The sequence below is a fragment of the Carassius gibelio genome, chromosome B9, assembly GCF_023724105.1.
Source record: "Carassius gibelio isolate Cgi1373 ecotype wild population from Czech Republic chromosome B9, carGib1.2-hapl.c, whole genome shotgun sequence".
NCBI lineage: Eukaryota > Metazoa > Chordata > Actinopteri > Cypriniformes > Cyprinidae > Carassius > Carassius gibelio.
The window spans coordinates 32500932-32516658 of NC_068404.1; the positions used below are offsets into that span (position 1 = coordinate 32500932).

The window sequence follows — 15727 nt, forward strand, 5'->3', positions numbered from 1 at the left end:
ATGATAACTGATCATAATATAGATGTGCTCTGTTTGACAGAAACCTGGCTAAAACCTGATGATTACATTATTTGAAATGAGTCCACCCCCCAAGATTACTGTTATAAACACGAGCCACGTCTAAAAGGCAAAGGTGGAGGTGTTGCTTCAATTTATAACAACGTTTTCAGGATTTCTCAGAGGGCAGGCTTCAAGTATAACTGGTTTGAAGTAATGGTGCTACATATAACATTATCCAGAGAAACAAATGTTAATGATAAATCCCCTGTTATGTTTGTACTGGCTACTGTACACAGGCCACCAGGCCACCATACAGACTTTATTAAAGAGTTTGCTGATTTTACATCCGAATTAGTTCTGGCTGCAGATAAAGTTTTAATAGTTGGTGATTTTAATATCCATGTCGATAATGAAAAAGATGCATTGGGATCAGCATTTATAGACATTCTGAACTCTATTGGTGTTAGACAACATGTTTCAGGACCTACTCATTGTCGAAATCATACTCTAGATTTAATACTGTCACATGGAATTGATGTTGATAGTGTTGAAATTATTCAGCCAAGTGATGATATCTCAGATCATTATTTAGTTCTGTGCAAACTTCATATAGCCAAAATTGTAAATTCTACTTCTTGTTACAAGTATCGAAGAACCATCACTTCTACCGCAAAAGACTGCTTTTTTAAGTTATCTTCCTGATGTATCCAAATTCCTTAGCATATCCAAAACCTCAGAACAACTTGATGATGTAACAGAAACTATGGACTCTCTCTTTTCTAGCACTTTAAATACAGTTGCTCCTTTACGCTTAAGGAAGGTTAAGGAAAACAGTTTGACACCATGGTATAATGAGCATACTCGCACCCTAAAGAGAGCAGCCCGAAAAATGGAGCGCAGCTGGAGGAAAACAAAACTAGAGGTATTTCGTATTGCTTGGCGGGAAAGTAACATATCCTACAGAAAAGCATTAAAAACTGCTAGATCTGATTACTTTTCTTCTCTTTTAGAAGAAAACAAACATAACCCCAGGTATTTATTCAATACAGTGGCTAAATTAATTAAAAATAAAGCCTCAACAAGTGTTGACATTTCCCAACACCACAGCAGTAATGACTTTATGAACTACTTTACTTCTAAAATCGATACTATTAGAGATAAAATTGCAACCATTCAGCCGTCAGCTACAGTATCACATCAGACAGTGCACTATAGACCCCCTGAGGAACAGTTCCACTCATTCTCTACTATAGGAGAGGAAGAATTGTATAAACTTGTTAAATCATCTAAACCTACAACATGTATGTTAGACCCTATACCATCTAAGCTCCTAAAAGAGGTGCTTCCAGAAGTTAATGGTCCTCTTTTGACTATTATTAATTCCTCATTGTCATTAGGATATGTCCCCAAAACTTTCAAACTGGCTGTTATTAAGCCTCTCATAAAAAAACCACAACTTGACCCCAAAGAACTAGTTAATTATAGACCAATCTCGAATCTCCCTTTTCTGCCCAAGATACTAGAAAAGGTGGTATCCTCACAATTATGTTCCTTCTTAGAGAAAAATGGTATATGTGAGGATTTCCAGTCAGGATTTAGCCGTATCATAGTACTGAGACTGCTCTCCTTAGAGTTACAAATGATCTGCTCTTATCATCTGATCGTGGGTGTATCTCTCTATTAGTTTTATTGGATCTTAGTGCTGCGTTTGACACAATTGACCACAGCATTCTTTTGCATAGACTTGAACACTTTGTTGGCATCAGTGGAAGTGCACTAGCATGGTTTAAATCGTACTTATATGACCGCCATCAGTTCGTAGCAGTGAATGAAGATGTATCATATCGATCACAAGTGCAGTATGGAGTACCTCAAGGCTCAGTACTAGGGCCGCTACTCTTCACACTTTATATGTTACCCTTGGGAGATATCATCAGGAAACATGGTGTTAGCTTTCACTGTTATGCTGATGATACTCAGCTCTATAATTCTTCACGGCCCAGTGAAACACACCAATTTGAAAAACTAATGGAATGCACAGAGGTGGGTAGTAACGAGTTACATTTACTTCGTTACATTTACTTGAGTAATTTTTCGGGGTAACGAATACTTTTCGGAGTATATTTAAAGATGGGTACTTTATACTCTTACTTGAGTACATTTTTTGGGAAAAATCTGTACTTTTACTTCGTTACTGTGGGCGACGCCCCTCTCGTTACTTTATCTTAATGCAATAAATGCTTCAGTTTATTCCAAACGCGCCGTCTACTTTTCTCTGGACAATGAGCGATGCCCATTCGCGAATGATTCATTCTTTTGAGTCAACTCTGTTCAAAGGCTTGATCAAACCAATGGGCAAATGAGTGAATTGGTTCATGAATCAGTTTGAATGAGTCGTTCAGTTCCATGCTGCACGCGCTGAGCTCTGAAGCGGTTCACTCAGAGTTGTAACGTTTAAGAATATCAGCAGCGTTGAAATCGCGGCTATGGAACTGCACTGAATTGAAAGCTAATCTGCAAAGGCTATTCTTTGCTTGCGATGGAGATCCTTATTAGATGAACGCGTGTGCTGTCTACTGTTTAACAGGTAATAACTTGGGCTACATTCGATTACAGTACACGATACCACTGTGACATTAGTTTGTTGTACGTGTGTGGCTTATAACAGGTTGAATGCAGCTTCCAAAAGACAAAGAATAGCCGATTGAGATTTTATTAATTTTAATACAATCACACCAGTGCGAGTACGTTCAGCAAGTCATATCATCAGCTGCTAAATTCAGATCTGTGATCGCTTGCTGGCGCTGAGCCAGAGAAAGACGCGTTTTTACAGCGCTGCGCATTAACCAATCACACACGGTTCTGTTGAGCTTTTGAGTGCAATGGCCAATCAGAGGTGTTCCGATGAGTCATCGCTGAAATGCCGGTGCTTTCTTCACTCGCTCACTTACTGAATACCTCTTTCTGCCGAATTCTCTCGTCAGAAACAACAAAGTGCAGATGTGTGTACGAATCTATAATTAAGATATTGATTTCACAGTGTTAACAGTTTCAGTGATTTTAATGGTAGTTTCTGAGAGTGAATGAAATCTAGACTGTCAGTGAAAATTATGTTTAATAATGTAAATGTTATTTGCTCTCTTTCTGAACAATGAAAGATTAGTAGCAATATTTATATCACATTAATTTTCAATGTTAAATTCACATTTAAAATAAAGTCAGTCGTATTAAAAATATGTTATGGCATGATACCTATATTTGTTACTTAAATAAACAGACAGGGTTTTATAATAAATTACATAAATTGGATTAAAGGCTGATGAAATATATACATTTATACACACACACATACATTACATACATTTTTTGTCTATATATCTATATAAAAATAGGCTCCGTATATATGACCCAAAGTAACTAGTAACTAACTACTTGAGTAGATTTTTTATCCGATACTCTTTTACTCTTACTCAAGTAACTATTCAAGACTAGTACTTTTACTTTTACTTGAGTAAATATTTCTAGAATTACTTTTACTTTTACTTGAGTAAAGTTTTTGGGTACTCTACCCACCTCTGGGAATGCATAGTCGATATAAAAAATTGGATGACGAGTAATTTCTTACTGCTAAATTCAGAAAAAACAGAAGTGTTAATTATACGACCTAAAAACTCTGCTTGCAATAACCTAGAACACGGTCTAAGACTTGATGGTTGCTCTGTCAATTCTTTGTCATCAGTTAGGAACCTAGGTGTGCTATTTGATCGCAATCTTTCCTTAGAAAGCCACGTTTCTAGCGTTTGTAAAACTGCATTTTTCCATCTCAAAAATATATCTAAATTACGGCCTATCCTCTCAATGTCAAATGCAGAAATGTTAATCCATGCATTTATGACTTCAAGGTTAGATTGTTGTAATGCTTTATTGGGTGGTTGTTCTGCACGCTTAGTAAACAAACTACAGCTAGTCCACAATGCAGCAGCAAGAGTTCTTACAGGAACCAGGAAGTATGACCATATTAGCCCGGTCCTGTCATCGCTGCACTGGCTCCCTATCAAACATCCTATAGATTTTTAAATATTGCTTATTACTTATAAAGCCCTGAACGGTTTAGCACCTCAGTATTTGAATGACCTCCTTTTTACATTATACTCCTCTACGTCCGCTACGTTCTCAAAACTCAGGCAATTTGATAATACCTAGAATATCAAAATCAACTGCGGGTGGCAGGTCCTTTTCCTATTTGGCGCCTAAACTCTGGAATAACCTACCTAACATTGTTCGGGAGGCAGACACACTCTTGCAGTTTAAATCTAGATTGAAGACCCATCTCTTTAACCTGGCATGCACATAACATACTAATATGCTTTTAATATCCAAATCCGTTAAAGGTTTTTTAGGCTGCATTAATAAGGTAAACCGGAACCGGAAACACTTCACATAACGTGTACCTTCTACATCATTAGAAGAATGGCATCTACGCTAATATTTGTCTGTTTCTCTCTTGTTCCGAGGTCACCGTGGCCACCAGATCCAGTCTGTATCCAGACCAGAGTGTCACTGCAGCCACCCGGATCCAGTACGAATCCAGACATGATGGTGGATCAGCACCTAGAAAGGACCTCTACTGCCCTGAAAGACAGCGGAGACCAGGACAACTAGAGCCCCATATACAGATCCCCTGTAAATACCTTGTCTCAGAGGACCACCAGGACAAGACCACAGGAAACAGATGATTCTTCTTCACAATCTGACTTTGCTGCAGCCTGGTTTCGTCTGGTCAGAGGAGAACTGGCCCCCCAACTGAGCCTGGTTTCTCCCAAGGTTTTTTTCTCCATTCTGTCACCGATCGGGTTTTGGTTCCTTGCCGCTGTCGCCTCTGGCTTGCTTAGTTGGGGTCACTTTATCTACAGCGATATCATTGACTTGATTGCAAATAAATGCACAGACACTATTTAAACTGAACAGAGATGACATAACTGAATTCAATGGTGAACTGCCTTTAACTATCATTTTGCATTATTGAGACACTGTTTTCCAAATGAATGTTGCTCAGTGCTTTGACGCAATGTATTTGGTTTAAAGCACTATATAAATAAAGTTGATTGATTGATTGATAAGATGATAATGAAAAGAAAAGGTAATATTGCATATAAAATTATATTCAAGTATGAACTAACTTGCACAATACTGTAAATATTCTTACTCTACCCTAAATCAGTGAAAATGTTTGGCTCAGTTTACAGAAAGTGTACGTCACACATCCTTTCATTATGATGCAACATAGTTTTCTCAGATGAGTATTTAACATCTTTATTCTTGTGGGGATTAGTGTATAAGTGCTATACACAAACACATACACACACCGGTCAGAGTTTGGGATCAGAATGATTTTTTATGTGTTGTTGTTGTTGTTGTTGTTGTTTTTACAGGAGTTTACTCATCAAAACTGCATTTATTTGATCACAAATACAGGAAAAAAAGTGAAATATTATTATGAAGTAAAACAACTTTTTTATTTTAATATACATTAAAATCTATTTTATTTCTGTGATTTTCAGCATCATTCCTCCAGTCTTCAGTGTCACATGATCCTCACAAATCAGAATAATATGATGATTTATTATCAGAGTTGTGCTGCTGAAACTGTGATACTTCTTTCAGGATTCTTTGATGAATGAAATGTCAAAAAGAAGAGCATTTATTTAAAATAGAAGACTTTTTTAACAATAAACAATAGAGTTCAAAAGTTTATAACTCTTTTAGGATGTATTAAATTGATAAGAAGTGAAATCAAAGATTAGTATTGTTAGAAGAGATTTATATTTTGAATAAACGCTGTTCTTTAAAAAAAAAAGTATACATCGAAGAATCCGGAAAAAAGTATCACAGATTCCAAAATAATATTTGGCATCACAAATATTAATAATTCTTATAATAAATCATCATATTAGACTGATTTCTGAAGATCATGTGACACTGAAGACTGGAGGAATGATGCTGAAAATACAGCTGCACATCACAGAAATAAATTATATTTTAAAGGATATTAAAATATAAACCATTATTTTTTATATATTTTATTTTCATAATTTTGAATTATTACTAAATACAACTTTTTTTGTATCAAACAGTTCATTGAACAATAATACATGAAGTACCTGAAGCTGACAATGAAGTAGATGTATAATAATTAGCAAAGATTATTAATTTAGTGCTGTAAACGCGCGTGTGAGGGGCGGAGACGAGCCGCGGAGCTTCGGTGAGGACCAAACACAGCAGAACGGTAGGAAACTTCACTCCTCTTATTATTTCTCTTTTACTAAAGCGATTTATTTTTAGATACGTGGTCTGAGTCTTTCATAGAGTTGTAGAGTTATTAGAGAAATAGAGTTATTTTTTACATTCTTTGATCGAAGTTTTCAGATCGGCACTTCGGAGCCTGTTCGCGACTCGGTTGATTCAGATCGGCACTTCGGAGCATGGTCGCGACTCCGTTGATTCAGATCGGCACTTCGGAGCCTGTTCGCGACTCGGTTGATTCAGATCGGCACTTCGGAGCCTGTTCGCGACTCGCGACTCGGTTGATTCAGATCGGCACTTCGGAGCCTGTTCGCGACTCGGTTGATTCAGATCGGCACTTCGGAGCCTGTTCGCGACTCGCGACTCGCTTGATTCAGATCGCCACTTCGGAGCCTGTTCGCGACTCGGTTGATTCAGATCGGCACTTCCGGAGCATGTTCGCGACTCGGTTGATTCAGATCGGCACTTCGGAGCATGTTCGCGGCTCCGTTCATTCAGATTGAGACTCTGGGGACTGTTTGTGATTTATTTATTTTTTTAAATTCGGATATGTACTTCGAAGCAAGAAGTGTTTGTCAAACAGTTCATTAGTGATAACTGAATATTTGGGCCAGACGCTTTTTTTTTCTAACCTGTCGCTTTGATTTTTAAATGATTTCAATGACAGGAAGTTGCATGTATTGTGTTTTATGAATTGTGGATGGATTTATCAACTGACAAATAAAGTTGAACAGAAATGATCATGAACTCTTTAAGAGGTCAGCTAATTCTCAGCACATAGAGACTCTTTCACCTAGATATCACACTGTAGAGACTGTGTCTGTTCCCCGAACTAGAAAATACAAAAAACGTCCAAACCAAGTTAAGGTTAATAATTTAATTGAGGTTCAACAAATAAAAAACAAATGCAATATGGATAAACAAATGATAAAGCTTGGCTTATTGAATATCAGATCCCTTTCTACGAAAACACTTTTTGTAAATAATATGATAACTGATCATAATATAGATGTGCTCTGTTTGACAGAAACCTGGCTAAAACCTGATGATTACATTATTTGAAATGAGTCCACCCCCCAAGATTACTGTTATAAACACGAGCCACGTCTAAAAGGCAAAGGTGGAGGTGTTGCTTCAATTTATAACAACGTTTTCAGGATTTCTCAGAGGGCAGGCTTCAAGTATAACTGGTTTGAAGTAATGGTGCTACATATAACATTATCCAGAGAAACAAATGTTAATGATAAATCCCCTGTTATGTTTGTACTGGCTACTGTACACAGGCCACCAGGCCACCATACAGACTTTATTAAAGAGTTTGCTGATTTTACATCCGAATTAGTTCTGGCTGCAGATAAAGTTTTAATAGTTGGTGATTTTAATATCCATGTCGATAATGAAAAAGATGCATTGGGATCAGCATTTATAGACATTCTGAACTCTATTGGTGTTAGACAACATGTTTCAGGACCTACTCATTGTCGAAATCATACTCTAGATTTAATACTGTCACATGGAATTGATGTTGATAGTGTTGAAATTATTCAGCCAAGTGATGATATCTCAGATCATTATTTAGTTCTGTGCAAACTTCATATAGCCAAAATTGTAAATTCTACTTCTTGTTACAAGTATCGAAGAACCATCACTTCTACCGCAAAAGACTGCTTTTTTAAGTTATCTTCCTGATGTATCCAAATTCCTTAGCATATCCAAAACCTCAGAACAACTTGATGATGTAACAGAAACTATGGACTCTCTCTTTTCTACCACTTTAAATACAGTTGCTCCTTTACGCTTAAGGAAGGTTAAGGAAAACAGTTTGACACCATGGTATAATGAGCATACTCACACCCTAAAGAGAGCAGCCCGAAAAATGGAGCGCAGGAAGGAAGGAGGAAAACAAAACTAGAGGTATTTCGTATTGCTTGGCGGGAAAGTAACATATCCTACAGAAAAGCATTAAAAACTGCTAGATCTGATTACTTTTCTTCTCTTTTAGAAGAAAACAAACATAACCCCAGGTATTTATTCAATACAGTGGCTAAATTAATTAAAAATAAAGCCTCAACAAGTGTTGACATTTCCCAACACCACAGCAGTAATGACTTTATGAACTACTTTACTTCTAAAATCGATACTATTAGAGATAAAATTGCAACCATTCAGCCGTCAGCTACAGTATCACATCAGACAGTGCACTATAGACCCCCTGAGGAACAGTTCCACTCATTCTCTACTATAGGAGAGGAAGAATTGTATAAACTTGTTAAATCATCTAAACCTACAACATGTATGTTAGACCCTATACCATCTAAGCTCCTAAAAGAGGTGCTTCCAGAAGTTAATGGTCCTCTTTTGACTATTATTAATTCCTCATTGTCATTAGGATATGTCCCCAAAACTTTCAAACTGGCTGTTATTAAGCCTCTCATAAAAAAACCACAACTTGACCACAAAGAACTAGTTAATTATAGACCAATCTCGAATCTCCCTTTTCTGCCCAAGATACTAGAAAAGGTGGTATCCTCACAATTATGTTCCTTCTTAGAGAAAAATGGTATATGTGAGGATTTCCAGTCAGGATTTAGCCGTATCATAGTACTGAGACTGCTCTCCTTAGAGTTACAAATGATCTGCTCTTATCATCTGATCGTGGGTGTATCTCTCTATTAGTTTTATTGGATCTTAGTGCTGCGTTTGACACAATTGACCACAGCATTCTTTTGCATAGACTTGAACACTTTGTTGGCATCAGTGGAAGTGCACTAGCATGGTTTAAATCGTACTTATATGACCGCCATCAGTTCGTAGCAGTGAATGAAGATGTATCATATCGATCACAAGTGCAGTATGGAGTACCTCAAGGCTCAGTACTAGGGCCGCTACTCTTCACACTTTATATGTTACCCTTGGGAGATATCATCAGGAAACATGGTGTTAGCTTTCACTGTTATGCTGATGATACTCAGCTCTATAATTCTTCGCGGCCCAGTGAAACACACCAATTTGAAAAACTAATGGAATGCATAGTCGATATAAAAAATTGGATGACGAGTAATTTCTTACTGCTAAATTCAGAAAAAACAGAAGTGTTAATTATACAACCTAAAAACTCTGCTTGCAATAACCTAGAACACGGTCTAAGACTTGATGGTTGCTCTGTCAATTCTTTGTCATCAGTTAGGAACCTAGGTGTGCTATTTGATCGCAATCTTTCCTTAGAAAGCCACGTTTCTAGCGTTTGTAAAACTGCATTTTTCCATCTCAAAAATATATCTAAATTACGGCCTATCCTCTCAATGTCAAATGCAGAAATGTTAATCAATGCATTTATGACTTCAAGGTTAGATTGTTGTAATGCTTTATTGGGTGGTTGTTCTGCACGCTTAGTAAACAAACTACAGCTAGTCCACAATGCAGCAGCAAGAGTTCTTACAGGAACCAGGAAGTATGACCATATTAGCCCGGTCCTGTCATCGCTGCACTGGCTCCCTATCAAACATCCTATAGATTTTTAAATATTGCTTATTACTTATAAAGCCCTGAACGGTTTAGCACCTCAGTATTTGAATGACCTCCTTTTTACATTATACTCCTCTACGTCCGCTACGTTCTCAAAACTCAGGCAATTTGATAATACCTAGAATATCAAAATCAACTGCGGGTGGCAGGTCCTTTTCCTATTTGGCGCCTAAACTCTGGAATAACCTACCTAACATTGTTCGGGAGGCAGACACACTCTTGCAGTTTAAATCTAGATTGAAGACCCATCTCTTTAACCTGGCATACACATAACATACTAATATGCTTTTAATATCCAAATCCGTTAAAGGTTTTTTAGGCTGCATTAATAAGGTAAACCGGAACCGGAAACACTTCACATAACGTGTACCTTCTACATCATTAGAAGAATGGCATCTACGCTAATATTTGTCTGTTTCTCTCTTGTTCCGAGGTCACCGTGGCCACCAGATCCAGTCTGTATCCAGACCAGAGTGTCACTGCAGCCACCCGGATCCAGTACGAATCCAGACATGATGGTGGATCAGCACCTAGAAAGGACCTCTACTGCCCTGAAAGACAGCGGAGACCAGGACAACTAGAGCCCCATATACAGATCCCCTGTAAATACCTTGTCTCAGAGGACCACCAGGACAAGACCACAGGAAACAGATGATTCTTCTTCACAATCTGACTTTGCTGCAGCCTGGTTTCGTCTGGTCAGAGGAGAACTGGCCCCCCAACTGAGCCTGGTTTCTCCCAAGGTTTTTTTCTCCATTCTGTCACCGATCGGGTTTTGGTTCCTTGCCGCTGTCGCCTCTGGCTTGCTTAGTTGGGGTCACTTTATCTACAGCGATATCATTGACTTGATTGCAAATAAATGCACAGACACTATTTAAACTGAACAGAGATGACATAACTGAATTCAATGGTGAACTGCCTTTAACTATCATTTTGCATTATTGAGACACTGTTTTCCAAATGAATGTTGCTCAGTGCTTTGACGCAATGTATTTGGTTTAAAGCACTATATAAATAAAGTTGATTGATTGATTGATAAGATGATAATGAAAAGAAAAGGTAATATTGCATATAAAATTATATTCAAGTATGAACTAACTTGCACAATACTGTAAATATTCTTACTCTACCCTAAATCAGTGAAAATGTTTGGCTCAGTTTACAGAAAGTGTACGTCACACATCCTTTCATTATGATGCAACATAGTTTTCTCAGATGAGTATTTAACATCTTTATTCTTGTGGGGATTAGTGTGTAAGTGCTATACACAAACAATCTGTTGATTCAGATCGGCACTTCGGAGCCTGTTCGCGACTCGCGACTCGGTTGATTCAGATCAGCACTTTGGAGCATGTTCGCGACTCCGTTGATTCAGATCGGCACTTCGGAGCCTGTTCGCGACTCGCTTGATTCAGATCGGCACTTCGGAGCCTGTTCGCGACTCGGTTGATTCAGATCGCCACTTCGGAGCATGTTCGCGACTCCGTTGATTCAGATCGGCACTTTGGAGCATTTTCGCGGCTCCGTTGATTCATATTGAGACTCTGGGGAATGTTTGTGATTTATTTATTTTTTTAAATTCAGATATGTACTTCGAAGCAAGAAGTGTTTGTCAAACAGTTTATTAGTGATAACTGAATATTTGGGCCTGAGGCTTTTTTTTCTAACCTGTCGCTTTGATTTTTAAATGATTTCAATGACAGGAAGTTGCATGTGTTTTGTTTTATGAATTGTGGATGGATTTATCAACTGAGAAATAAAGTTGAACAGAAATGATCATGAACTCTTAAAGATGATAATGAAAAGAAAAGGTAATATTGCATATAAAATTATTTCCAATTATGAACTAACTTGCGCAATACTGTAAATAATCTTACTCTACCCTAAATCAGTGAAAATGTTTGGCTCAGTTTACAGAAAGTGTACGTCACACTTCCTTTCATTATGATGCAACATAGTTTTCTCAGATGAATATTTAACATCTTTATTCTTGTGGGGATTAGTGTATAAGTGCTATACACAAACACACACACACACCGGTCAGAGTTTGGGATCAGAATGATTTTTTATGTGTTGTTGTTGTTGTTGTTGTTTTTACAGGAGTTTACTCATCAAAACTGCATTTATTTGATCACAAATACAGGAAAAAAAGTGAAATATTATTATGAAGTAAAACAACTTTTTTATTTTAATATACATTAAAATCTATTTTATTTCTGTGATTTTCAGCATCATTCCTCCAGTCTTCAGTGTCACATGATCCTCACAAATCAGAATAATATGATGATTTATTATCAGAGTTGTGCTGCTGAAACTGTGATACTTCTTTCAGGATTCTTTGATGAATGATATGTCAAAAAGAAGAGCATTTATTTAAAATAGAAGACTTTTCTAACAATAAACAATAGAGTTCAAAAGTTTATAACTCTTTTAGGATGTATTAAATTGATAAGAAGTGAAATCAAAGATTAGTATTGTTAGAAGAGATTTATATTTTGAATAAACGCTGTTCTTTAAAAAAAAAAGTATACATCGAAGAATCCGGAAAAAAGTATCACAGATTCCAAAATAATATTTGGCATCACAAATATTAATAATTCTTATAATAAATCATCATATTAGACTGATTTCTGAAGATCATGTGACACTGAAGACTGGAGGAATGATGCTGAAAATACAGCTGCACATCACAGAAATAAATTATATTTTAAAGGATATTAAAATATAAACCATTATTTTTTATATATTTTATTTTCATAATTTTGAATTATTACCAAATACAACTTTTTTTTGTATCAAACAGTTCATTGAACAATAATACATGAAGTACCTGAAGCTGAAAATGAAGTAGATGTATAATAATTAGCAAAGATTATTAATTTAGTGCTGTAAACGCGCGTGTGAGGGGCGGAGACGAGCCGCGGAGCTTCGGTGAGGACCAAACACAGCAGAACGGTAGGAAACTTCACTCCTCTTATTATTTCTCTTTTACTAAAGCGATTTATTTTTAGATACGTGGTCTGAGTCTTTCATAAAGTTGTAGAGTTATTAGAGAAATAGAGTTATTTTTTACATTCTTTGATCGAAGTTTTCAGATCGGCACTTCGGAGCCTGTTCGCGACTCGGTTGATTCAGATCGGCACTTCGGAGCATGGTCGCGACTCCGTTGATTCAGATCGGCACTTCGGAGCCTGTTCGCGACTCGGTTGATTCAGATCGGCACTTCGGAGCCTGTTCGCGACTCGCGACTCGGTTGATTCAGATCGGCACTTCGGAGCCTGTTCGCGACTCGGTTGATTCAGATCGGCACTTCGGAGCCTGTTCGCGACTCGCGACTCGCTTGATTCAGATCGCCACTTCGGAGCCTGTTCGCGACTCGGTTGATTCAGATCGGCACTTCCGGAGCATGTTCGCGACTCGGTTGATTCAGATCGGCACTTCGGAGCATGTTCGCGGCTCCGTTGATTCAGATTGAGACTCTGGGGACTGTTTGTGATTTATTTATTTTTTTAAATTCGGATATGTACTTCGAAGCAAGAAGTGTTTGTCAAACAGTTCATTAGTGATAACTGAATATTTGGGCCAGACGCTTTTTTTTTCTAACCTGTCGCTTTGATTTTTAAATGATTTCAATGACAGGAAGTTGCATGTATTGTGTTTTATGAATTGTGGATGGATTTATCAACTGAGAAATAAAGTTGAACAGAAATGATCATGAACTCTTTAAGAGGTCAGCTAATTCTCAGCACATAGAGACTCTTTCACCTAGATATCACACTGTAGAGACTGTGTCTGTTCCCCGAACTAGAAAATACAAAAAACGTCCAAACCAAGTTAAGGTTAATAATTTAATTGAGGTTCAACAAATAAAAAACAAATGCAATATGGATAAACAAATGATAAAGCTTGGCTTATTGAATATCAGATCCCTTTCTACGAAAACACTTTTTGTAAATAATATGATAACTGATCATAATATAGATGTGCTCTGTTTGACAGAAACCTGGCTAAAACCTGATGATTACATTATTTGAAATGAGTCCACCCCCCAAGATTACTGTTATAAACACGAGCCACGTCTAAAAGGCAAAGGTGGAGGTGTTGCTTCAATTTATAACAACGTTTTCAGGATTTCTCAGAGGGCAGGCTTCAAGTATAACTGGTTTGAAGTAATGGTGCTACATATAACATTATCCAGAGAAACAAATGTTAATGATAAATCCCCTGTTATGTTTGTACTGGCTACTGTACACAGGCCACCAGGCCACCATACAGACTTTATTAAAGAGTTTGCTGATTTTACATCCGAATTAGTTCTGGCTGCAGATAAAGTTTTAATAGTTGGTGATTTTAATATCCATGTCGATAATGAAAAAGATGCATTGGGATCAGCATTTATAGACATTCTGAACTCTATTGGTGTTAGACAACATGTTTCAGGACCTACTCATTGTCGAAATCATACTCTAGATTTAATACTGTCACATGGAATTGATGTTGATAGTGTTGAAATTATTCAGCCAAGTGATGATATCTCAGATCATTATTTAGTTCTGTGCAAACTTCATATAGCCAAAATTGTAAATTCTACTTCTTGTTACAAGTATCGAAGAACCATCACTTCTACCGCAAAAGACTGCTTTTTTAAGTTATCTTCCTGATGTATCCAAATTCCTTAGCATATCCAAAACCTCAGAACAACTTGATGATGTAACAGAAACTATGGACTCTCTCTTTTCTAGCACTTTAAATACAGTTGCTCCTTTACGCTTAAGGAAGGTTAAGGAAAACAGTTTGACACCATGGTATAATGAGCATACTCGCACCCTAAAGAGAGCAGCCCGAAAAATGGAGCGCAGCTGGAGGAAAACAAAACTAGAGGTATTTCGTATTGCTTGGCGGGAAAGTAACATATCCTACAGAAAAGCATTAAAAACTGCTAGATCTGATTACTTTTCTTCTCTTTTAGAAGAAAACAAACATAACCCCAGGTATTTATTCAATACAGTGGCTAAATTAATTAAAAATAAAGCCTCAACAAGTGTTGACATTTCCCAACACCACAGCAGTAATGACTTTATGAACTACTTTACTTCTAAAATCGATACTATTAGAGATAAAATTGCAACCATTCAGCCGTCAGCTACAGTATCACATCAGACAGTGCACTATAGACCCCCTGAGGAACAGTTCCACTCATTCTCTACTATAGGAGAGGAAGAATTGTATAAACTTGTTAAATCATCTAAACCTACAACATGTATGTTAGACCCTATACCATCTAAGCTCCTAAAAGAGGTGCTTCCAGAAGTTAATGGTCCTCTTTTGACTATTATTAATTCCTCATTGTCATTAGGATATGTCCCCAAAACTTTCAAACTGGCTGTTATTAAGCCTCTCATAAAAAAACCACAACTTGACCCCAAAGAACTAGTTAATTATAGACCAATCTCGAATCTCCCTTTTCTGCCCAAGATACTAGAAAAGGTGGTATCCTCACAATTATGTTCCTTCTTAGAGAAAAATGGTATATGTGAGGATTTCCAGTCAGGATTTAGCCGTATCATAGTACTGAGACTGCTCTCCTTAGAGTTACAAATGATCTGCTCTTATCATCTGATCGTGGGTGTATCTCTCTATTAGTTTTATTGGATCTTAGTGCTGCGTTTGACACAATTGACCACAGCATTCTTTTGCATAGACTTGAACACTTTGTTGGCATCAGTGGAAGTGCACTAGCATGGTTTAAATCGTACTTATATGACCGCCATCAGTTCGTAGCAGTGAATGAAGATGTATCATATCGATCACAAGTGCAGTATGGAGTACCTCAAGGCTCAGTACTAGGGCCGCTACTCTTCACACTTTATATGTTACCCTTGGGAGATATCATCAGGAA

At 37.3% G+C, this 15727-nt stretch overlaps 1 protein-coding gene across 21 annotated transcripts in view; it reads left to right on the top strand.

Annotated features, from left to right (window-relative positions):
* Positions 1-15727, top strand: part of LOC127964937 (uncharacterized) — a 420295-nt gene that overhangs the window by 228035 nt on the left and 176533 nt on the right. Inside the window, exon 2 of one of the 21 annotated variants that reach the window (XM_052565492.1) lies at positions 14608-15551. The exons of 19 other annotated variants lie outside the window; for them this stretch is intronic. In XM_052565492.1, coding sequence (XP_052421452.1) covers positions 14608-15471 — 864 coding nt within the window. In that variant the 3' untranslated portion in view covers positions 15472-15551. Of the gene's footprint in view, positions 1-820; positions 1756-14607; positions 15552-15727 lie in introns of those variants that run through there. One more of the 21 variants, XM_052565497.1, reaches the window with a different exon arrangement.